Source organism: Pituophis catenifer, unplaced genomic scaffold (assembly GCF_029215685.1).
Source record: "Pituophis catenifer annectens isolate HBS135680 unplaced genomic scaffold, rPitCat1.0.hap2 SCAF_1, whole genome shotgun sequence".
Lineage (NCBI taxonomy): Eukaryota > Metazoa > Chordata > Lepidosauria > Squamata > Colubridae > Pituophis > Pituophis catenifer.
The window spans coordinates 279,673,445-279,697,132 of record NW_027256881.1 but is presented as its reverse complement, the minus strand read 5'-3'; the positions used below and the strand labels follow the sequence as shown (position 1 = coordinate 279,697,132).

The 23,688-nt window shown below is 40.3% G+C and overlaps 1 protein-coding gene across 2 annotated transcripts; it reads right to left on the bottom strand.

The window, feature by feature from the left end:
- Positions 1-19,057: 19,057 nt before the first annotated feature.
- Positions 19,058-23,190, bottom strand: SRSF5 (serine and arginine rich splicing factor 5). 2 transcript variants are annotated; one of them, XM_070939092.1, is made up of 8 exons: positions 23,065-23,184; positions 22,276-22,419; positions 21,764-21,834; positions 21,444-21,542; positions 21,288-21,357; positions 20,104-20,177; positions 19,862-19,972; positions 19,058-19,776 (listed from the first exon to the last, which is right to left on the bottom strand). In XM_070939092.1, the coding sequence occupies exons 2-8, from the start codon at positions 22,399-22,401 to the stop codon at positions 19,527-19,529; spliced, it is 801 nt and encodes a 266-aa protein (XP_070795193.1). In that variant the 5' UTR covers positions 22,402-22,419; positions 23,065-23,184; the 3' UTR covers positions 19,058-19,526. The 2 variants fall into 2 exon arrangements, with proteins under 2 accessions (XP_070795193.1, XP_070795195.1); XM_070939094.1 differs by lacking the exons at positions 19,058-19,776; positions 19,862-19,972 and having other exon boundaries at positions 20,160-21,070; positions 23,065-23,190.
- Positions 23,191-23,688: the final 498 nt, after the last annotated feature.

The window sequence follows — 23,688 nt, the reverse complement described above, 5'->3', positions numbered from 1 at the left end:
TCACTGCACTAGAGGTACTTCAACCACTTCTGAATATCAGTTGATAGAGAACATGTGAGATGTTACTATTACATTTTGTGGGCTTCACAGGGTTTCTGGTTAGCCACTGAGGAAATTGAATGATGGACTGGATATAGCTTTGGCCTGATTCCAAGGCTCTTGAGGTCATAGAGTCTGCTGAGCAAATACAGAGGATGGTAGTCTCATATTGCTCTGCTGATTTCATGTTCTTTGTGTTTTCCTAGCGAACAATAATGGATGGAATTCTGTGAAATAAGATCAACATTTATGGCATAAAACCAGCCCTAGGAATGAACTGCAATGAAATAATAAATCTACCAATGTACCATAAAGTAATCCAAAATTGTTGTTGTTTTTTTAAAGGAACTGGAAGCTGAAATCAGGGAGAATCATATTTCTGTCACCACTGCTATTAAATAAAACCAATTTCGTTGTATACACGATGTACAATGACAATACAGGCTATACTACTATAATCCCTGTTTTCTAATAATACTCATTTAGCTCCAGAATATTTTCATATTTAGCCTTTCATATGTGTCTTAGTGTTTCAGCATTATGATTTTCAAAATTGATAAGCTCCAGTCTGCACAAGGAGGACACAAACATCTAGTGGTCATACAGGAATGTATGGGGGAATGCTTCTGGATGGGACTACAAACAGCCATTGGGGATTTCTGTTGTCTCTGGTACCTTGGAGGTCAAAACATCGCCAAGACACTTCATATATATGTGTGTGTATATATATATGGTATATTATCAAATGTAGTAGGAAAAATGTGCTTTCAGGTATGTTTCTGTTTAAGATTTAAACATTTTATTAGATTATAGAATAAAATACAAAAATACAAAAGCAAATAGTAAGACACAGTGGAGAGGAAAAGGGAAAAGACAAGTGGGAGAGGGAGAAAAGAAAAAAAAGTGTTGACTTCCAACTTTCTCTGTTGCAGTGCAAAAACGAAATACATGGATTACAGCAGGGGTATCAAACTCAAGGCCCACGGGCTGGATCCTGCCCGCACTGTGCTTAGATCTGGGCCACGGGGCTGCCCTGGGAACACTGAAGGACCGGCCCACAGTGCCTCTGCCAGCAAAAACAGAGCTCAGGAGAGCCATGTGTGACCTCCCAAGCTCCGTTTTGGGCTGAGGTGGTCTCCTGCAACCCTCTGCCAGTGAAAATGAAGCTCAGGAGCCCTCCCAAGCTCCATTATCACTGGCAGAGTGCTTGGGCCACCACAGATGCTCCCGACACAAGTGACATCAAGCTGGCCATGCCCACCCACCCCCTCCCAAGGTCAAACACAACCCTGATGCGGCCCTCAATGAAATCAAGTTTGACACCCCTGGAGTAGAGGAACTCACAAATCCCACCAGGTACTGTTTAGTATAAGAACCAGCTTCTATTAACCTTCATCTTTTTAGAGGACATGGCTGTTATGTTTTACATGGGATGCATCCACAGCAGGCAGTTTAAGTCTTTTGGGGATGACAGAGCTGCCATCTTTTACATCCCACATGACAATATAATCATTGCAGTGCCTGTTAGAAACTAGAACCAGAACAAATAACATGAGCTTTATTGAGGATTATCTCTTTCCATTACTGAAACCTGAGATATTGATCCAAAGAACACAACTGAGAAGAGCAACTTTCTCCCACACAGGAAGCTCCAAAGAGGCCGGTCTGAACAAAGCTGTGTACAAGTTGATTACTATATATTCCTCGAGAATGTCCTGTCCAGTTTGCAGACATAGAACATAGAATAATAGAGTTGGAAGGGATCTTGGAGGCATTTTTCTAATTTCCACTGGAGAAAAACTGTTTGTAAGTATACCTTCTCCATAATGCCATTCTGAAGGCTCTAGCTGGTTAAAAGACTTTTTATCCCTGTGGTGGACAGAATATGTTTTCCCCAATTTGTACTAATCTTGTTAGTTCTGTTTACAATAACATTTCCCCAAAGACCCCTTTGAACAAATAATGACTTCCTTTGTCACTCCTTGCTGTCAGAATGAACAGATGGGTATAAAACAATAAACTCTTTTTGTTTCTAATGATGGTGGCCTTCAAGTGTAATTAAAACAAGTCAATTTCCCCCCAAATGACAGCCACTCTGGAGAATGGAACGCCTAGACTGAATTTTCCCCAAATGCCTGCACAGTTTCTATTCCAAAACAGCATATCTCTCTTTCAATCTCTCTTGAATTAAGTTTACTGCCAAGTTTTATAACCTGAAGCCTAAGGCCAATTGTAACTCATGAAAACCCTCTATAAAAATTACCATTAATTGTTGTTTTTAATGTGACAATAGAGAGAAATTAGTACACACATGATTGGAGCGTATTCAAATGGATTGCACTTAATTTTAATTCGATTTAAAAGTAAGCTATACCCTGTTTACTTTTTCTCCTAACCACACAGTATTTTTGGAGCATAAGCCCCTTGGACTAAGTGCAATCCTTATCCTGGAAAAGGTTGCACCAAAAAAAAAGCTTTTCCCCAATCCTCCTTCCAGGTAGCCCCAGTAGGCTCACCTGTTCAGCTATCAATTGATATGAAAGCCATGCAAATAACAAACCTTAATCACTGGTTTTACCTTGACAAACTCTGTCTCAAAGGTGAACTTGCACCTTAGATCCATGCATTGCATTAATGAATTGCTTGCTGAATAAACCCAAGTTGGCTGAGTTTGCATAGCAGCCAGCTGTAAACTCTAATTTTCAAACTACAAGGGATTGGAGCCACATAACCTACTATTTGAAAATCAGATGAATCACATTATGGCTTGGAGGCATGTGTGACTTCAGCAAGTGTCCTTGGGCATAATGGAAAAATAAAGTGCAAAAAAGCTACCATGGGCATCTGCTGTAATTACTCTTTTGTTACTATAAACTGAATGATAGATTCTGATGCAAAGCCAAGTGCTTTTGGCTTCAGATCCAACTGGGATCTTTCTTTCCCTTAACAATAAAATTTAAGATGAGAGACTCGGATCTTCTATCCAGTTCCCGTGCCAGTAGGAATCACTGTTCTGCTTTTATCAAAAGTCACAATGGCACCCGTTCTATACACAGTAATCATTAAAAACAACCTCTGCACCAGAAAACCAACTTCTTCTCTTCACCAGAGAATCATAGGTTAAAGTTTTGGGCCATTTGGTCCTGTTTGCGGCTACCATTTTCTTCACACTGGTAGAATTATCTCTGCTTTCCGAGCTTGCTTTGAATGTAATGTAACCATTTTAGGAAGTCTCAGCAGATAGCAGCACTCAGGCAATCTTGTCTCACCGTAGTTGGGCCTGGCTGATACTGCTAGAGAGCTCCTGGGCTGTATGCTAGACTTGGAAGTTGGAAAAAAAATATAGAATACAGCGGTGGTGAAATCCAAATTTTTTTACTACCGGTTCTGTGGGCGCAGCTTGGTGGGCGGGGTGTGGCTTGGTGGGTGTGGCAGGGGAAGGATACTGCAAAATCTCCATTCCCACCCCACTCTGGGGCCAGCCAGAGGTTATATTTTCCGGTTCTCTGAACTACTCAAAATTTCCGCTTCCGGTTCTCCAGAACCCGTCAGAACCTGCTGGATTTCACCCCTGGAATACAGAATAACAAAGTTGGAAGGGATCTTGGACATCTTCTAGTCCAACCCCCTGCTTAAGCAGGAACCCCTATATCACTTCAGTCAAAAAGTTGCCTAATCTCTTCTTAAAAACCCCAAGTGATGGAGCATCCACAACTTCTAAAAGCAAGCCTTTCCATTGATTGTTCTCACTGACAGGATATTTCTCTTTAATTCTAGACAGGATATCTCTTTGTTATGCTTCCAACTGTTAGTTCTTGTCCTGCCCTCAGGTGCTTTGGAGAATAGTCAATCTCCTCTTCTGACAAATTCCTTCCATATTGTTGCTGTGGTGATATATAAGCAATCGGCAGGACTAGAGCCCACCTCAAGAGCATCCTTATGTTAGCCATCTTCAAACTCTGGTCTCAGTAAATTTGCTCGTTTCCCATGTCTTAAATATGTGTCTGGGAATGAAATTAGTGGGCTTTGCTTGCTTGTCTGTTCTGTTCTGTTCTGTTCTGTTCTGTTCTGTTCTGTTCTGTTCTGTTCTGTTCTGTTATTTATACTTGTGTGGTCTTTCATCTTAGAATCACAACTCTGGGCTGCTCACAAAGATTATATAAACCAAGTAGCATTTAAAAAGATAAATGCAGAACAAAAACAAAGATTCCTGGTGCCACAACCTTGATGCAACCCACAGCACTGTGTTTCAGTTCCAATTTCACCCTATCCCAAGGTTTGGGGGAAAGGTTGGGCTTTCAAGGGGAAGGATGCTCTAGGGGCCAGAGGCTTCCAAGGAAAAGAGGGCAAGGGCAGGGGCTTCCAAGGAAAAGATGGGGACATTTAAAGGAAAGAAGTGTGCCCACTGTATTTCAATCAATCAGAATAGAGCTGGAAGAGACCTTGGCCTTCTAGTTCAACCTCCTGCTCGAGCAGGAGGGTTTCAGGCAGGTGACTGTCCTGTCCAGTCTCTTCTTAAAAACCAACAGTGATGAAACACCCACAGCTTCTGACGGCAAGCTGTTAATTGTCCTCACTTTCAAGAAGTTTCTCCTTAGTTCCAGAGGTTGCTTTTCTCCTTGATTAGTTTCCATTCATTGTTTCTTGTCTTACCTTCTTTGTGCTCAAAGCATCTTTGGTGCTTTGGAAAATAAGTTGACCTGCTCTCCTTTGTGGCAGCCCTTCAAATACTGGAATACTGCTATCATGTCCCTCCAGTCCTTCTTTTCTCTAGATTGGCCAAACCCAAATCCTGCAACCGTTCTTCATATGTTTTAGTCTCCAGGCCTTTAATCATCTCAGTTGCTCTTCCCTCCACTTTTTCCAACGTCTCAACATATTTTTGTTTAAAAAATGATGTTTGTATTTTATTATTTTTTTGTTTGATCTGGTAGGACAGGGAGAGGCAGTCCTGTCAATAACCTGGCCTCATGCCATGGATGGCTTTAAAGGTGAAAAAAGATGGAAATTTGAACGAATGGCAGAAGGGTATTACTAATTTTGTGTGGGCAGAAAAGAGACCAAGAATAAAACAAAAAATAATGCAAGATATATGTGAAAGAGGAGGTCTCAAAATGCCTAATTTTGAGGCATTTTAATAAGGGCAATCCCATGCAAAGCACATTGCAGTAGTGACCAAGGCATGAGTGACTATGAGATGTGTAACTGGGTATCATTGGCAAACCGAAGGCAATCCGGTTAAAAACAGCAAATATTTTTAGTTAAAATAATCATTTTGGCAAATTATTTACACCCATTTAATTTAAATGAATAAAACAGCATATAAAGGAAAGATTTATTACATTAAGATACTTCCTTATATTGTTGATCCAGAGATAAGCTCTTTGAGAGAGGTGGGCAGTCTAGGAACATGAAATGAAAAATAAATGAATGAATGAATGAATGAATGAATGAATGAATGAATGTATGTATGTATGTATGTATGTATGTATGTATGTTTGGGTTGGGTTGGGTGCACTTTTTGAATCTTTCATAATTCAGCAAGTCCCAATTGGGTGTCATATTGGGGATTCTGGAAGTCATAAGAACATATATATGTAGGGAGTTTGGTTGGAGAAGATATTTTAATGTGACATCACTGCCATTGTTCAAAATTATACTAGGCAAATGAATGGGTGGGACTGATCAAAACTGTTAACAAGCTGGCTTATGTGATATCCAAGAGTGAGTTATGAAGCAGAAACTGCCTGGTTCAAAGGTCAATGCTACCATGAAACATTTGGTTGGTGGAAGGACAAACAAGAATATCTAACTTCAAGTGCTTGAAAACCAAGGAAAAATAGTCCTGCACTGCCATCTGTTGGCTGCTGAGTTCCAGCCCTTGAAGACTGACATTGTTTAAATGAATCTGACAAAAACTAATCTGAGATAATCGTTTTGATCCAGGATTTGCAATGGATGCCCTCCTATAAAACAAATTTGTGAAACAAATAGGTAGGATACTTTTCACACTTGGAAGACATAAGTATCATCACAAAAGATGTCAATCTCCACAGCAAATCAAAAGGAGAGAGCTGTCCCTTGTTCTGTCAATACATTTGCTTTTCAGCATTCAAAAGCATTCAAGTGGATTGAAATGAATAAAGAACTATTATTGCCAAATAACCAGAATTTATTTCATTTAGTGTAATCATGCACTGAGATTCTTTAAAGGGGATATTTTCTCTCTAGTAAGTGAGAAAATATCACTCAGAAAAAGCTTAGATAGAGCAACCATGTAATTATTATTTTATCTTTTGGGAGAAAACTGTAGGCAGCTGATATTTGCATTACCAATACTTCTGAAGTCATTGACGTTTGCACCAAGGAGGCATCCTGACTATGTTTGTTGTTTGCGTGAACTAAAGCAAAACCTTCTTTGGACTGACCTTAATTCCTGGGACCTTCAAACAGATGAACTACTTCAACAACATGGAAATAATTTGCTATATTTTACTGTATGATGGTATGAATTTCCAACTCTAATCAATGACCATGAAAGTTTCTGATGTTTCCCCACTGAAGGACCAGTTAGGTCAATCCTGCTTAGTTTTCAGGACAAGGTCAGCCAGGTGCTGTCACCTAGAAGACATGTATGCCGGTGGTGGGTTTCAAAAATTTTTACTACTGGTTCTGTGGGTGTGGCTTGGTGGGTGTGGCATGGTTTGGTGGGAGTGGCAGGATACTGTAAAATCCCCATTTCCTCCCAATCAGCTGGGACTTGGGAGGCAGAGATAGATGGGGACAGAGCCAATCAGAATTTTTACTACCGGTTCTCTGAACTACTCAAAATTTCTGCTACCAGTTCTCCAGAACTGGTCAGAACCTGCTGAAACCCACCTCTGATGTATGCACTAGGACAATTTAGTATACCTTTTCATATTTTCTCAAATTGAGGGATTTCTGCAAATATTGCACAATTAAAGCTTTCTCTGTGTGTATATATCTTCTAACCCAGGGGTGTCAAACTCACAGTGTCACATTTTTGTCACGTGACGTATCACAACTTTTTCCTCCTTTGCTAAAATGGGGGTGGGCATGGCCAGCCCGTGACGCATCCGGCCCACAGGCCGTAAGTTTGACACCCCTGTTCTAACCAATCCAAACCCTTCTATGGCTGAGTTTATACAGTGATTGAACCTACAATCTAACCTGATTAGCCTTTCATAAAGCTCCATTTCCACAGGCATTTGGGTTTGGGTGAGCACTGCTTATATGCATGTGTGTGTGTGTGTGTGTGTGTGTGTTGTTTTAGCCAGGGCATCATGGGTTATATGCTGTTGTAGTAATTGTTGTACACATTCCAGAGTCACTACATTTAAATAGACCACACAGCTCGGTCTATCTTAAGACAAGGCCAGCCAGTTGTGACTTACTTGGAAAACATAGTTAAGGAAATAACATAGCATGATTGGTGATCATAACATAATCCCTGCCCCAGGGAATTTTCCCACTCTGAAACAACAGCTGCATTATTATTGTTTTTTCCCCCTCTTTTCCCTGTCATCTTTTCTTTAGTGACTCCTGAGAGCAGTTGTCTCCAATATGCAATCTCCCAGCAAGCTAAAGTACGACTCCCACTATCCCCTTATACCACGATTTAGCTCTCACGAGGCATCATAAATTTCTCTATAATCTTTAAATGGCTAGGATAAAAGCTTTGTTCCTCTTTTTAACTTATCTTGATGAAAAGAAACAACTTGCACATGTAAAAGTTGTGACTATGAGAACAGACTGGTCATTTCTGAAAAAACAATTGTATGCCAAATGCTTAGGCATTTAAATGCCACCCAATATAAAGTGATGCAGATGGAACAATTTCCAACATAGACGCTGCCAGCAATCTTCCAAGTCTGAAGGCCCAAAGGCACAACTCTGCTTTCTGTTTCTGAAGATGGTCTTCACTCCCAAGATGCTGGATCTCTCTTATTTACTGTCCCATCTCTGAATCTTATATGCTATCATAAAGTATGAAAGAAGTCAAATAGCAAGATTTTTTTTTCCAGTTTATATAGCCATTATAACACAAGCTGTCTGATAAATTCCATCAGTGAAAACATCACACAGAACTAAACCGTGTTAGTCCTGGCACTGAGTCTAATTTCAGGAATGGAAAAAATAAATGGGCCTGCTGCTGGCTTTAACAATAATCTGATGTGAAGCTTCTGACATAAGTAAAATAAGCATTTGCTCACATCTGTAGGACAAGTTTCTGATAAGAACAGAGTTATAGGGGCTGAGAACCAAGACACGGGTAATTTACATTAACTTTGGTTTATTTTGACAACTCATGTTGCTTAACAATTTGGAACCTGCTTTCTCTCATTTGAAGAGAGAGAGAGGGAGTGGGTGAAGGGAGGGAGGAAGAGAAAATATATACCGTAATTTTTGGAGTACAAGACGCACCTTTTTCCCCCCTAAAATGGAGTGAAAATTTAGGTGCGTCTTATACACCGAATGTAGCCCTGCCCACCCACTGGCCCCCACCCTTTGGCCTGTGCCTTGCAGCAGTTACCTCCTTGCAAGCAAACAGCAAGAAAAAACAGCTCCTTTCAAGTTTCAGCACATCCTAATTAGCACAAGTTGATTGGATCGGCCTTCCAACTCTCAGCTGTTTTGTGCAGGGCTCTGCTGCTTGCTGCAAAGAGGTAAATTCTGGAGCAGATTTTTTTTTCCTTGTGCTAATCAAGCTATGCTGAAAACGAAAAATGAAAGTAAAGCAGGTTGTTTGCTGTTTGCAATGAGGTAAAATTGCTCAGAGGCAGAGGGAGATTTCTTTTTCTTCTTTTCCTCACCAAAAAAGGTATATACTACGGTGCGTCTTATACTCTGAAAAATATGGTATATGTATATTCTACAGAGGAATTATTGAGTCTGTCATCTGCACCTCTATAATTGTCTGGTTTGGCACTGCAACAAAGCAAGACAGACACAGACTTCAACTGATAGTTAGAACTGCAGAAAAAACAATTGCTACCAGCCTCCTTCCATTGAGGACCTGTATACTGTATGAGCCAGAAAGAGCACTGTGAAAATATCTACAGACCCCTCACATCCTGGACATAAACTGTTTCAACTTCTACCCTTAAGATGATGTCATAGGGCATTGCACACCAGAACAACTAGATACAAGAACAGTTTTCCCCCATGCCATCATTCTGCTAAACAACTAATTTCCACAACCCTGTCAAACAATTTAGTAAGGCTGTATTACTATTATTCTTCTCATCTTTCCTATTACCTATCTTATGACTATAATTTTGTTGCTTGTATCTTTATGATTTTTACAGGTGAAACTCAAAAAATTAGAATATCGTGCAAAAGTTCATTTATTTCAGTAATGCAACTTAAAAGGTGAAACTAATATATGAGATAGACTCATTACATGCAAAGCGAAATAGTTTAAGCCTTGATTTGTCATAATTTTGATGATTATGGCTTACAACTCATGAAAACCCCAAATTCACAATCTCAGAAAATTAGAATATTACATGAAATCAATAAAACAAGGATTGTACATAAAACAATATCGGATCTCTGAAAAGTATAAGCATGTATATGTACTCAGTACTTGGTTTGGGCCCCTTTTGCATCAATTACTGCCTCAATTGGCGTGGCATGGATGCTATCAGCCTGTGGCACTGCAGAGGAGTTATGGAAGACTAGGATGCTTCAATAGTGGCCTTCAGCTCTTCTGCATTGTTCGGTCTCATGTCTCTCATCTTTCTCTTGGCAATGCCCCATAGATTCTTTATGGGGTTCAGGTCAGGCGAGTTTGCTGGCCAATCAAGCACAGTAATCCCATGGTCATTGAACCAGGTTTTGGTACTTTTGGCAATGTGGGCAGCTGCCAAGTCCTGCTGGAAAATGAAGTCAGCATCCCCATAAAGCTCGTCTGCAGAAGGAAGCATGAAGTGCTCCAAAATCTCCTAGTAGACGGCTGTGTTGACCCTGGACTTAATGAAGCACAGTGGACCAACACCGGCTCCCCAAATCAACACAGACTGTGGAAACTTCACACTGGACTTCAAGCATCTTGCAGTGTGTGCCTCTCCATTCTTCCTCCAGACTCTGGGTCCTTGGTTTCCAAATGAGAAGCAAAAGTTGCTCTCATCAGAAAAGAGGACTTTGGACCACGGAGCAACAGACCAGTTCTTTTTGTCTTTAGCCCAGGTAAGATGCTTCTGACATTGTTTGTTCTTCAGGAGCAGCGTGACAAGAGGAATACGACATTTGAAGCCCATGTCCAAGATCCGTCTGTGTATGGTGACTCTTGATGCACTGACTCCAGCCTCAGTCCACTCCTTGTGAAAGTCCCCAACACTTTTGAATGGCCTTTTCCTGACAATCCTCTCCAGGCTGCAGGCATCCCTGCTGCTTGTGCACCTTTTTTTTCCACACTTTTCCCTTCCACATAACTTTCTATTAATGTGCTTTGATACAGCACTTTGGGAACATCCAACTTCTTTTGCAATTACCTTTTGAGGCTTTCCCTCCTTATGGAGGGTGTCAATGATGGTTTTCTGCATTACTGTCAGGTCAGCAGTCTTTCCCATGATTGTGATTCCTACTGAACCAGACTGAGAGACCATTTAAAGGCTCAGGAACCCTTTGCAGGTGTTATGGCTTACTTAGCTGATTAGAGTGGGACACTTTGAGCCTAGAATATTGAACCTTTTCACAATATTCTAATTTTCTGAGATTGTGAATTTGGGGTTTTCATGAGCTGTAAGCCATAATCATCAAAATTATGACAAATCAAGGCTTGAACTATCTCGCTTTGCATGTAATGAGTCTATCTCATATATTAGTTTCACTTTTTAAGTTGCATTACTGAAATAAATGAACTTTTGCACAATATTCTAATTTTTCGAGTTTCACCTGTATTGTTTTTAGTTTCCTAGTATGTTGATTGCTTATTTAGTATCCTATGACTATCACTAAGTGTTGTAGCTTATATTATGAATGTATTTTTATGATGACTATGATCATGATTTACCACTTATAGCTTTTATGTACAATGAGATCATATGCACCGAAGACAAATTCCTTGTGTGTCCAATCATACTTGGCCAATAAAGAATTCTATTCTATTGTTGGAAGAAATATCCATCTGGTTCAGTTCCAAGATGGGAGAAAAACACTGGAAAAATGGAAGCTGATTGGAAAGATGGTTTATTGATGGACAGGGCCACATGGGTTTGAAGTCCTAGGCAGCTGACCCCTATCTAACAAAATGAAATTCAATGTAGAGAAAAGTAAAGTCCTACACTTTGGCAAGAAAAACCAAAAATACACATATATAGACTGGGTGAAACCAGGCTTAATAGCAGTAACTGTGAGAGAGATCTTGGAGTCTTAGTGGACAACCAGCTAAATATGAGCCAGCAGTGTGCAGCGGCAGCCAAAAGAGCCAATGCAATCCTAAATTGCATTAACAGAGGGATACAATCAAGATCAAGTGAGGTACTAATACCACTCTATAAAGCCTTAGTAAGACCACACCTAGAGTACTGCATCCAGTTTTGGTCACCACACTCAACAAAAAGATGTTGAGACTCTAGAAAAAGTGCAGAAAAGAGCAACCAGGATGATTAGGGGACTGAAGACTAAAACATATGAAGAATGGTTACAGGCACTGGGCATGGCTAGTCTAGTGAAGAGAAGGATCAGGGGAGACATGATAGCAGTCTTCCAATATTTGAGGGGCTGCCACAAAGAGGAAGGGGTCAAGCTATTTTCTAAAGCACCTATAGACCAGGCAAGGAATAACTCAATGACTTCAGAAGTACTGGAAATGCAAATTTCAGCTGCCTACAGAAACTGAACAAGGAGAGATTTAACCTGGAAATAGGAGAAATTTTCTGACAGTGAGAACAATCAACCAGTGGAACAGTTTGCCTTCAGAAGTTGTGGGAGCTTCACCACTTGAGACTTTCAAGAAGAGATTGGACTGCCATTTGTCAGTCCAATGGTGTAGGGTCTCTTGCTTGGGCGTGGGGTTGGATTAGATGACCTACAAGGTCCCTTCCAACTCTGTTAATCTGTAAATCTGTAAATGGAAGAGAGAGAGAGAGAGGTATTTATACCCTCTCTTGGACCTTGCCCTTTAGCTTCCTGTTCCTGTGCAAGAAATGTATTCTATTGGTTGTCAGACTCTCAGGGGTCATAGCTGAGGTTGTCTGAGATAAGTTTGGTTGAACCTTGCTGGGTGATGTAATGTTCCCAGGTGATTTTGCAATGCAATGAGCCCTGCTGCTAGATGGGTAGAAGGATAATCCTATTATGTCCTGAGGGGTCATGTCTTAATCCCATTACCCTGGAGCTGAAGGTTTAATTGTCTTATAGATAGGCTGGCCCAGTCCTGCTCAATGGGCCAAATATCTGCTGGGGGCAGGGAGCTGCCCTTTGTCTTTAAAAACATGCTTCTCCTTTTCTCATCCAGGGAAATATAATATTCTGCCTTTTTAATATTTCCTAGAATATTTCATTCTTCTAGGAGAGGGGTGGGTGCTAACTTTCGTGTGTGTGTGTGTGTGTGTGTGTGTATGGAATTGTGTCTCGCTGCAAAATCAATTTGCAGAAATGATTTTGTGGTTAAGCAAAAAGAAATGAGGTAGCCTTCCTATCTAGTGCTCCATTACAATTTCTGTCTACATTGGCCCAATATTGCTCCATAGCTGCCTTTATTGTTTTGGTTTTAGTTTTTGCTTTTACACTGTAACTTGATCCACAGAAAAATAGGGAACAGAAAGACTAAAAGCACGTATCATTGTTTCCTTTAAAATCTGTAGGGAGTTTGTTATATTGCTTGAATGACATAAAAGCAAAATCATAAGTAACAGATCACTGTTTCATCGTCTTCATGACTGAATGAGTAAGCAACCTTCCAATATAGCAAGCTAGAGAATTCTGGGAGTTGAAGTCCACACATCTTAAAACTGCTGAGGCGGAGAAATACTGCACTAGACCATTTTGTAATGAGAATAAATAAACCTAATAAAGAAAGAAAATCCCCCCCCCAGCACGCCATCTTTTGCATATGAATAAGATTTGCCTAATCCCATCAGACCCAAACTAATCCCTTCCCAGTCCCAGACAAAGCTGCCTGCAATCCTATCTAGACCAAAAAAGAGAAGCAGCCCTCACCAACTCCCAGCACGGCCCAAGGGCAACCATTATAGAGAAATTGCAACCTCGAGAAACCCCAGCCTTCCATTTTCTTCTCAATATTTCATCTCCAAGGGGCTTCCCCAGCTCTGCTGCTATTCTCCTAAAAGGCCCATTTTGCCTAACAATTCCTTCCAAGTACACTGATAAAGGACTTAACTAGCTTTCTCAAACTGGCCAGCCAATCAGATCCCTAGAATTTCCCACCTTTTAGCTCTCAACTTCTATGAAAATCTTTGCTTTTCCATTGTTCAGGGTCTTTCTTTCTTCTAAAGCAGGCCTCCTTTCTTCTAAAACAGATGCCCAATGATTATTTCAATAAATGTGGTTCTTCTAATAACAAATTCCTTCTATCTTAACAATGGATGTTGAAGAAAGTGAGTCATCCTGTTAGTCAATGTTAATCATTTGTCTGTGTTTTGCTGAACTCTGCATCAAAGGTAGGTCAACATTATTATTGGGAAGTACACATATCCTCATACATTAAATAGCTTTACTTCTTTGTATATGTTTTCATTCTACAGATCATAAAGTATGTGGAGACCACAGTTTTAGACAATTGGATGGACAACTTAACACTAAGTATGTTACCCTATTGTGCCTTGATGAAAGAACAGTTTCTTAAGAATAGCACAAGTGATATAATCACTTATCTCTGTTTATCAGTTTATCTCTGATCTGCTTTTCCTTTGTTTATCCCAACTTTGCAACTATTTTTGTATGTTTTGCTCCTTTTAAAAAAGTACAGTATAAGAATTTCAAAGCTTCTCAACAAAATCCATTTTGGCTATTGCTTTAAAGGGTGTTGTTTTAATCAACATCTATTAAGATAATTCCACAAAATTCCAAAATATAGACAAGATTGGAAACCCCTAAAAGACAACAATGACAAGTCATTTGAAGAGATTTCATATTTGAAGAGACTTCCATATTTTTGCCAAGAAAAATGACTTACCTTACATTAAACTGCCCTAAACCAGTACTTTTCTATTTTTTGAAGATGTGTGGACCTTAGTCGCTGGCCAGGCCAGGGACCACCACTGATTATCATCCTTCCTGCTCCTAGGAGGAGCCAAAGATCACCCTGCTTCCATACCATAGGTTTTAATGGAAAAACACATTTTGGCCAAGACTCCTGCAGTATCATCCTATGGAAGACAAGTGCTGGGAGGGGAAATAAATTTCATGAGAAAATGTGGTAATCTTAGAAACTCATTAAAGGTGGAATCTAAATCATCTACATAAATACATGGAAAGCAAAAATGCAATATGCACCTATTTGTAGTGCCTAGAGATAATCCTCAACAAACCACAAGAGCTCCAAATTTCTGTTGCTAAGTGGGACATTTGTTAAGTGGATTTTGTCCCATTTTGCAACCTTTTTTGCCACAGTTAAGTAAACCACTGTGTTACTTAACACAGTTGTTAAGTAAATTAAGTTAGTAACATGGTTGTTAAGTGAATCTGGCTTCCCATTGACTTTGCTTGTCAGAAGGTGGCAAAAAGTGATCACATGACCATGGGACACTGCAACTATCACAAATATGACTCAATTGCCAAGCACCTGAATTTTGATCACATGACATGGGGATGCTGCAATGGTTGTAAATATGAAAAACGGTCATAAGTCACTTTTTCAATGCTGTTGTAACCTTGAATGGTCACTAAATGAACTGTTGTAAGTCGAAGACTATCTGTATTTGTATTGCTTCACCTTCATACTGAATACTGTTGCACATCTGCCAAATGTGCAATGGGCGTTCTCTGTGGGTGCTCCCACCCTCTGGAATGAATTGCCTACTGAGCTCCGGACGGCTCCTGATCTCCGCTCCTTCCGTCGGGACTTGAAGACTTGGCTTTTCAAACAAATAGGCTGAGACTGATTCCAGGCTTTATTATTTACTACTAATTAATTATTTGGATTAAATTATGATTTTATTGTACTTGTTTCTTAACTTGTATTCGCCGCCCTGAGTCCTTTGGGAGAATGGCGGCATATAAATACATTTAATAAATAAATAAATAATAAATACATGTCAAGTTTCTATTACTGGGCAAGAGCTTCTTGTAAATGCCAATTTGCACATACTCAAAGGAACAATAACACTGCTAGTTATTTCAGTTCTATAATAGCAATAGCACTTACTTATATACCACTTCACAGTGCTTTACAGCCCTCTCTAAGCGGTTTACAGAGTCAGCATATTGTCCCCAACAATCTGGGTCCTCATTTTACCGACCTCGGAAGGATGGAAGGCTGAGTCAACCTTGAGCCTGGTGAGATTCGATCTGCCAAACTGCTGGCAGCCAGGTGATCAGCAGAAGTAGCCTGCAATACTGCACTAATAATAATGTAATCCAAACTGGAATACTTCCTATTCTAGGGCTTAGCCCAGGAAATCTCTTCAAAGTGGGTGAGAGCCTCTGTTTTTAGAGTCTGGGCAATAATGTCCTAGAAATATCAACTTGATCAATTAACCAGCCAACTCTAATTATTCCTCTCCATCCACCTTTCAGATTTCATCTGCATCATCACTCTGTGGAAGATTTCCGGGTTGTGCATTGATCGTATATAATATGGTGCTCTACCTGTTTTACCTGCTTGCTATTATGATGTAAACAACAACAACAAAAAAGAGTGAAGTCTCTTTTCTGGATATCGCCACATCCGGGTTCTCGATTTGCAAAGAACTTTTTTGTTCCATTTTCGCTGGGTCGTCCGGATTTTTGCAGCTAGCTCAGAGTGCCTTTCCAGCCAGGCTCTGCAATGACTTTGGGGTCTATTTGCCATTGTCTTCCTTCAAGCCTAGCCTGTAGCCTTGATGTTCTCACTGGTGGAATTCCATCCAAATGTTAACCAAGGCCGATTGCGTAACTTCCGAGATCAGCCAAGGTCAGCGGGGATGCCCACAGTGGTGGATTCCTCTGGTTCAGCCCCGTTCCACCGAGTTGGTAGTGGTGATGATATGATTATTTTATATATAGACAGTTATCCTAAATAATTGTCACATGACCATCAAGCCACGCCCACAGAACCAGTAGTAAAAAATTTTAGAACCCACCCCTGGATGCCCACTAAGGATAAGTTAGGCTGAGATCAAACAGGTTAGGAGGCTTCAAGGTATGGCAGGAAAAAGCTTTAAGGGACTGGGCTGTACCGATACCAAAAATGACCCCACCCTGTTTCTGCAAAACAGAGCCGCAAAAGGCGAGGCGAGATGGACCGAAAGCGTGCAAGTACAACCTTGTCCTTTACCTCGAGGACCGGCTTCTCGTTCACCTTGAACCTTTTTTTCCTCGCTATTTACACGACACAGCTTCTTAAGCCATCCATAGCAGAGGCATATACAGAGCAAGAAAGTCCCCGATCTTCAAAAAGAGAGAGAGAGGGGGAGAGAATTCGGTTTCCCGTCCCGTGAAAATGGGTGTCCTTTTAATCTTTAGGGCGATTAGGTCTGGGTAGCAAATAACCAGTCGACCACTAGATGGCAGCCGGCTCTTTTTTTGCTTTCTAGGAGCCGCTCAAATTTGCTCGGCTCCGACCTGTTAAGTTTTAACCTGAAAAGTTGTCGCCAATGCCAATACTGTACTTTTACTCAGCAGACCGGAGGATAGTGCCTAAAACTCTTGTTCCAAGGACCTCACGACCGCGACGGATTGATTTTCCGGGACAGCCCAGCCAAGGTTTGTCCTGTGCCATTTATAATCGTAGCGAATCCTCCACTGTTGCTTCCCATTCTGGTTTTTATACGTCGGGATAGGATACCTCAGTATCCACCCGTATATATTAAATATTAAATGGCTCGTGGCTGTATCTGACCTTTTTATCTAAGCAGAAAGCGTCTATGGAGAGTCTGTCATCCAGGTCATGGTTGTCCCAAAGTTGCTCCCCCCCCCCGGTCCCCCCCCCAAGAGGCAATTGGACTTTCCAGTTTTTCTTTGAAGATGTTAAAGAGTTAAAGCAGCTTCTTGGATGAGAAGGGAAACGTCTTCAAAGCAAAACCAGAAAATCCAGTTCCCTCTTGAAAGGTGGGGGGGGAGGAGAGCACCTTTGGGACTAAGCAGAGAGCATGTAGCCAGCCCAAGTAAGAACTATCAGGACATAAATCCTAAAGCATTACGTATTGCCAAGAGACAGACTCACAGCAGGTTAACTCTGCTCATATACCATAGTTGGTTCACTGGATATATTGCAATCGGCTGGGCCAATGCACTAAATGTCTAAAACATCTTACAAATCATAAAAATAGAGGGTGAGCCCAATTGTTATGGAGCCTGCCTACAGTTAGCCATTTCTTTTTCTGGCTGCCACCTTCCATTTGCATCTTAACACAATAGTTAACGTAATAACTGATCCAAGCAGCAGCTGCCCTCTTTATTTATGCTTCATTGCACTCAACTGAAATGTTGAGCTACCAGGTAGGCGAAGAATTCTGTACTTCCTTTTTCTATTTATTTGCAAGCTCATATTGCTCCATTAATTTACGGTTAGGCAAATTTTTAAAATACTCTTAATAAAAATCTACGCTACATCACTGAAACATAACCCAGCCCAAATGGAAACACTGGTAGGCAATCGCTGAAAATCACCATTAAAAAGCTTACTTCTGGATTTGTGCTTTGATTGTTGCAAAATTGTTCAAATGCCAGTGAAAAGTTCATTTGGAGGAAAGTTGTAATGCGATTAAGCTGTTTAGTTTTAAGAACTTTGTTTATAACAGCTTTGTCATCTTCAAAATGCTGTCTTTTCTTGACAATTACTGGAACATGCAAAACTTGGTGGAAGGCAAAATCACAAAATTCTGCCTCAGCCATCTCATCATGAAATCAAAATCGCTTGGGAAAAGCAGGAATAACTAGACACCATCAAAGATAACACCAGCCAGAGCATAAACTGAAAGCTGTACAAAATCAGAGAATGTGAAGAACTTGGTCCATAGAATTGCTGAATCAGGCATGATTGAACCAATAGCAGTATCACCTTTAATAATGCAATCAGACCCAGACCCAAAAAAGATAAAGGACTCTACCACCGATTGCACATGCCTTGCAATGTACTAAAGTAAAAGAAGACAAATCACATTTCTTTACTCTTACCATAAAAGGTAAAAAATACATTGTAAAATAGTGTCCTTTGGAAAAGGTGGGCTTTGCATTAAGGACTCTTTGACTGGGGGTGGGGCTTCCAATATGTAAAACTAGTTGAAAGATAGAATATGGTCGTTATCATACTTTTGACCCCTGTAAAATAGTACAATTTAGTACAAGCTTGGCCAACTACTTTTATTACATGAATATCAGTATTGAAAAAGCTTGGCACAAGTGCTTTATTTCTCACTGGATCTATATTCAGAGCATATTAAATCAGAAGCTAGGTTAGCAAACTGCTGACTTATTAAACTGTGCCGTATTAAATTCAAACTACTCGCACAACTGTGTCACTTGGCTCAATTGAAATGACCTATGACCTTCATTTCACATCAGAGCACTTAAAATTACCTAAACAGCTTTATCCTAGCCATGACAGTTCTATTTTCATTTCCAAGTATTCCATGTAATTAGTTACAGTAAAATACCATTTACCTAAGGATTCCTTATCTTCACTCAGGGCTGGCTGTAGTAAGCCAAGATGGCATCTCAGTTACATCTATTATGTTGACAATTTTATACCATTACTTCATGAACCTTTTATTACCTGCAAAGTACTATGCCAAGTATCAAATATTAAGTAGAAATTGTAGAATGCACTACATCTAAGTGCAAACCCATGTAAAATGGAGTTCTCCCAGCTTTGAAAGAAAAACACAGATTTTTTTTTAAAAAAAGTTTTATTATGAGTTTTGACCAGTATGTTTGGAAATATGGCCAAGGCAGCAAACAAATATTTGGGAATCATTCCCAAAACCTGAAATAAAGCTTTATTTACAGCTGGTGTAAAGCTCAATTAACCAATTTAAAACATTTAACATCCCAAATTTCAATTACTAAGAGTATATTGAGAAAATGTTCAGAATTAGAATTTTTTTTAAATACAAAAAAATTAGTTTCTTCAAAGAACTCTAGCAATATACATTAAGCTACACACTTCTGATTTAATGAAGTGAGCAAGAAAAAGATTATCAAAAAGAGAATACAATTAGTTCAGTAACTTTCTGATGGTCCACATTTACAAAGTTGTTACAACCCTCCCCTCCCCTGGTTCAGTCCTTCTTTCCCAAAAGTCACATACTTACCACAACTATTAGCAAGTATGGTTTTAAAAGTTCAAAGGCAACAATTCAGTTGCCACTATCTACAGATCTTGACCTTGAGCGTGATCTCTGGCGATCCACAGAAGCAGGAGACTTTGATCTACTGGAAGAAGTACGTTTCTGACTCTTTTCAGGGGCAGGAGATCGACTAACTGATTTTGATTTGCTACGGCTCCTGCTCCTGGATCTGGTGTAAGACTTGCGGCTTCTTGATCGAGAACGGCTACGGGATCTTGAAGAACTCCTGCTACGGGAGCGAGACCTGCTTCTAGACCTACTAAAAAAGATAAATATCCATGTTAGGTTAGGTTTATACTGACCACAATTGTGTATACACAAGCATATCTTAGCTGAGTTCTTACCTGTGCCTTTTGCTGCCCTCGATTAGTTTGATTTTCCTTCCATTGATTTCCTTGCCAGAAAGTTTTTCAATGGCATTCTTTAAATCACTATAAGAGGCAAACTCAACCACCCTAATTAAAAAAAGAAATACAGCTTATAAATTAAACTATCAACACTTAAACTTCCCCAAAATATCTACTTTGGAGATTCCTTCTCCCAAGTTATCTTTTGCAATATATTACAATGGTTCCAAAATACTTACCCTTCATTTAATTTGGGCCTGTGTGCATCTGCAAATGTTACTTCCCCAGCTTGTCTCATGAAGTCTTTGAGATCCTATCACAAGATTAAATATGTTAGATAAAGGAGGTAGACAATGTTTATCAATTAATAAAAATTACTACTGCAAAAAAAGATGTTAACAATTAAAACGTGGCAGATGCCACACTTGTAGATAATTCCGTATTTGATACAATATATCAGGGCACGAAATAAATGAAAACAGCATATTGCTTTAAGCAAAATGCTCAAATCTAAAAGTTATTTGTTTATACATTTTACACAACTGAATGCAAGACAGTTTACTTGTATGAAAGCATTCTGAAATGTCTTACAACTAAACAGCACATTTACAAAACAAAAACCAGTTATTTTGTGCCCCATATGTCATTAAAAATATAGTTTACTTTACCTTCATTAACATTTCCCTAGGCTAGCCAAGCAGCAAACTGCATTAAGCGATCGAAGATACCACCACGGTACATGCCCGACTGGCTCTTCGCCAACCATTTGAAGAGAACTACCCAGTCGATGGAAGCCTTTAATCGCACAGCCCTCCCTATTAGCAGACTACTGTCGGATCCAGACATTCTCTAATCTTGTGAAGTTACACCAAGGATCACTTTACTGCGATCAGGATTCCAAGGACCACCTAATTCGTATCTTTCAAATCTCTCGATCACGATCTCTTATTTCGAAGCGTTAGAGGAGGTACAGTTCTCAACTTAGGAATCAGATCTCGTTAACTTTCGGGGATCGCTGCAACCCGGCACTTTAAGGAAGTGCATCGATTACGTCTAGACCGGCAAACACAGATCTAGAGGTGGCCAACTGATACACTGGAGGAGCTGACTGGAAAAGTCAACCAGGCCCAACCAAGAGTGACCAAGACAGAACGATTAGGATAACCCACAGGCACTCCTCGTCATAAGGCCAACGACACAGATAGGCTGGCAAATAAAATGGATTTTTAAAGTGGTTAAAATGGATTTTTAAAACAAGGTAAAATTACATTAAAACACTATTAAACTACTTTTGAACAATGCATTTAAACATTAATAATTTTGAAATTTTTTTTTAAATTTAAGATAAAAATTAGTCTTTAATAAAAAATTTATATATTACATACCCATTAAACGAAGTCTAAGATAATCATGTTTAACAAACCTGCCAGCTGACTCGAGAAGACAAATTTTCTACAATGAGACGATTTTCTGTTCTTACAGGTGGTGCATTTCTAGCAAAAACAAAATGTTCAGTTCATTAGTTATGCCTACAGAAAGTTAAACTGAGCATCACCTGTGTTCCTTGCATAGTATTTACCTTCTGTCATTTCGTGGACGGCGGCTGCTAAAACGATCAGAATAACGCCCTCTACCTCTTCCACCTCTAGAGCGGGCTCTAGCATGTTCAATTGTAACTCTAGAAAGCAAAATAATTACATCTATTTATAATACAACAGTCCATTCCATCTACGTGACATTAATAGGAGAATACTAATTATGACTCCTTCCAGTTTCAGACAAAGTAGGCCAACCTGAACATACTGGTCGAATAAATGTGTTTTAGCACTGCTATTGTCAAGCATACAATAAAACATGTACAAAGTATCCAAATGCAATCAAAGGGTTATGAAATGTTACCTTTCACTGCAGAGTTCTTTTCCATCCAATTCATAGACTGCATCATCAGCATCTCTGGGATCTTCAAACTCCTGTTAAATAACAAAATAGCGTATCGGTGATTTACTGAATGCCATCTCTGGTTAGTTTCAAGTTTCTTAAAGGCACAGAACAGCAGCCGCTTCATTTGTGTTTTGGTCCATTGAATTTATTCCAAATCCCAACTCCCTTTGTGAGGAAAATCATTAATTTATTCTAACTTTATTATATTATATATATATATATATATAATGCATTGTAACTTTTTTTTTTACTTACTATCAGTTCTACATATTACAAAGTGTATTGCCACTGCAAAGATCATTCTTACATACTTAAAAAGACTGACGGGTCTGAAGTCGCTACCAAAACCACCTTAGCTCCTTTTCCCCATAGGAAGTAATCACTCTCATCGCTACTAAGTGCTGCTTGAACGAAGCACTATTATTATTATTATTATTATTATTATTATTATTATTATTTTTACCGCTTACCACAAATCCAAAACCTCTCTTCAAATCAATGTCTCGGATGCGTCCATATCCCTTGAAGAATCTCTCCACATCCTTCTCTCTGGCGGCTGGATTTAGCCTTCCGATGAATACACGACAACCACTCATGGTACCGTTTTAGAGTAGCTGCAGAAGGGAAAAAATTAAAAGAAAAAAAATTAACGTAAAAATTCAAGTCGGCAGTCAAAAAAAAGAAAAAAAAAAAGATGGCCGCCGCCCAAAAGGTTCAGCAGCAGCAGCTGCTGGCAACGCCGGCTCGATTCATTGCCGCAGTACCTCCTCCGCCCTCGGTTGCCGCAGTCTGACATCAGGGAAGGCAGAACCCACGCAGGGCCCATCGCCCCGCCCCCGCCAGCCCCGCCCCGCCCCTCGTTCCAACCAGCCACCGAGTTCAGCCTCCCATCGTCCAACTGGAAAACGCCACCACGGTTCCGCCTTTTCTCCAGGCAGCCTAAGCAGCCAACGCGAAGTTACGGAGAGCTGCGCATGCGAGTTGCACACGACCGCCCATCCATCCTAGCCCTTTTGAGTGCTTTCACGAAATGGCGGCGCCGCCGCACCCCAATGTTCCAGGCCAATGTTACCTCTCCTGGCTTTTTCTGTTAAGAGGAAATGTAATCACTCACACACGCACACCGCAGACGGTTCAAAGTACGTTTAAAGCTCCTCTCCCACTTAATCAGACTTATACAATGCAACCGTCTCTCTCTCCCCCGCCCCCGCAACTGCTCTTCTAGATCGCCTATTAAATTTGAATAGACAGGCACTTACGATCGTCTGTTCTCGGGGTTTGTTTGTTTTTTTTTTTTAAAAAAAAGTGCAGGTGTCAACGGACAAAGATGAGTTGACAACCGCCCCCGACGACGTCCTCGCCTCGACTGGGTAGGTCGAGCGTTAACTACGCCACAAAATGGAACCTCGTCCCATGTGATCGCGGAGGCACGTGATGTGCTTGTAGTTCAGTGATAGGTGGAAAGCAAAGTGGGGGAATGAGGTGGGGGGAGGGCTCCGGTTTGACTGAGACAGGAAAAAAAAGTCCAATGCTTCGAAGTAATTGGGCGCATGCGCAATATTCTATTCCCCCCTTCCCCTTTTATGTATTTTATAGTCTGACAAAACTACAAAAGAGGGTCCCAAAGGTGCTTTTTTTTCCCAAGAGGCAGCTGGACTTCCTATTTTTTCTTCGAAGACGTTTCGCTTCTCATCCAAGAAGCTTCTTCAAGCTCTGGATGGATGGTGGGGAATGGAAGGAATCCAGCTACAGCTGAAGAAGCTTCTTGGATGAGAAGCGAAACGTCTTCGAAGAAAAAAAAAAAAACAGAAAGTCCAGCTGCCTCTTGAAAAACCACTTTTGGGACAACCATTGACCTGTGGATGACTGAGAATCTCCATTGA

Bases quoted from the DNA above. Each gene is read 5' to 3' on its own strand.
- SRSF5 (XM_070939092.1), bottom strand. From the start codon at position 22,401: ATGAGTGGTTGTCGTGTATTCATCGGAAGGCTAAATCCAGCCGCCAGA. The intron at 21,358-21,443 runs GTAAATACTATG...TGTTTTTGCTAG, and splicing joins CGTCCACGAAATGACAGAAG to AAATGCACCACCTGTAAGAA. The intron at 20,178-21,287 runs GTTTGTTAAACA...ATCTTGTGATAG, and splicing joins CTTCTCGAGTCAGCTGGCAG to GATCTCAAAGACTTCATGAG.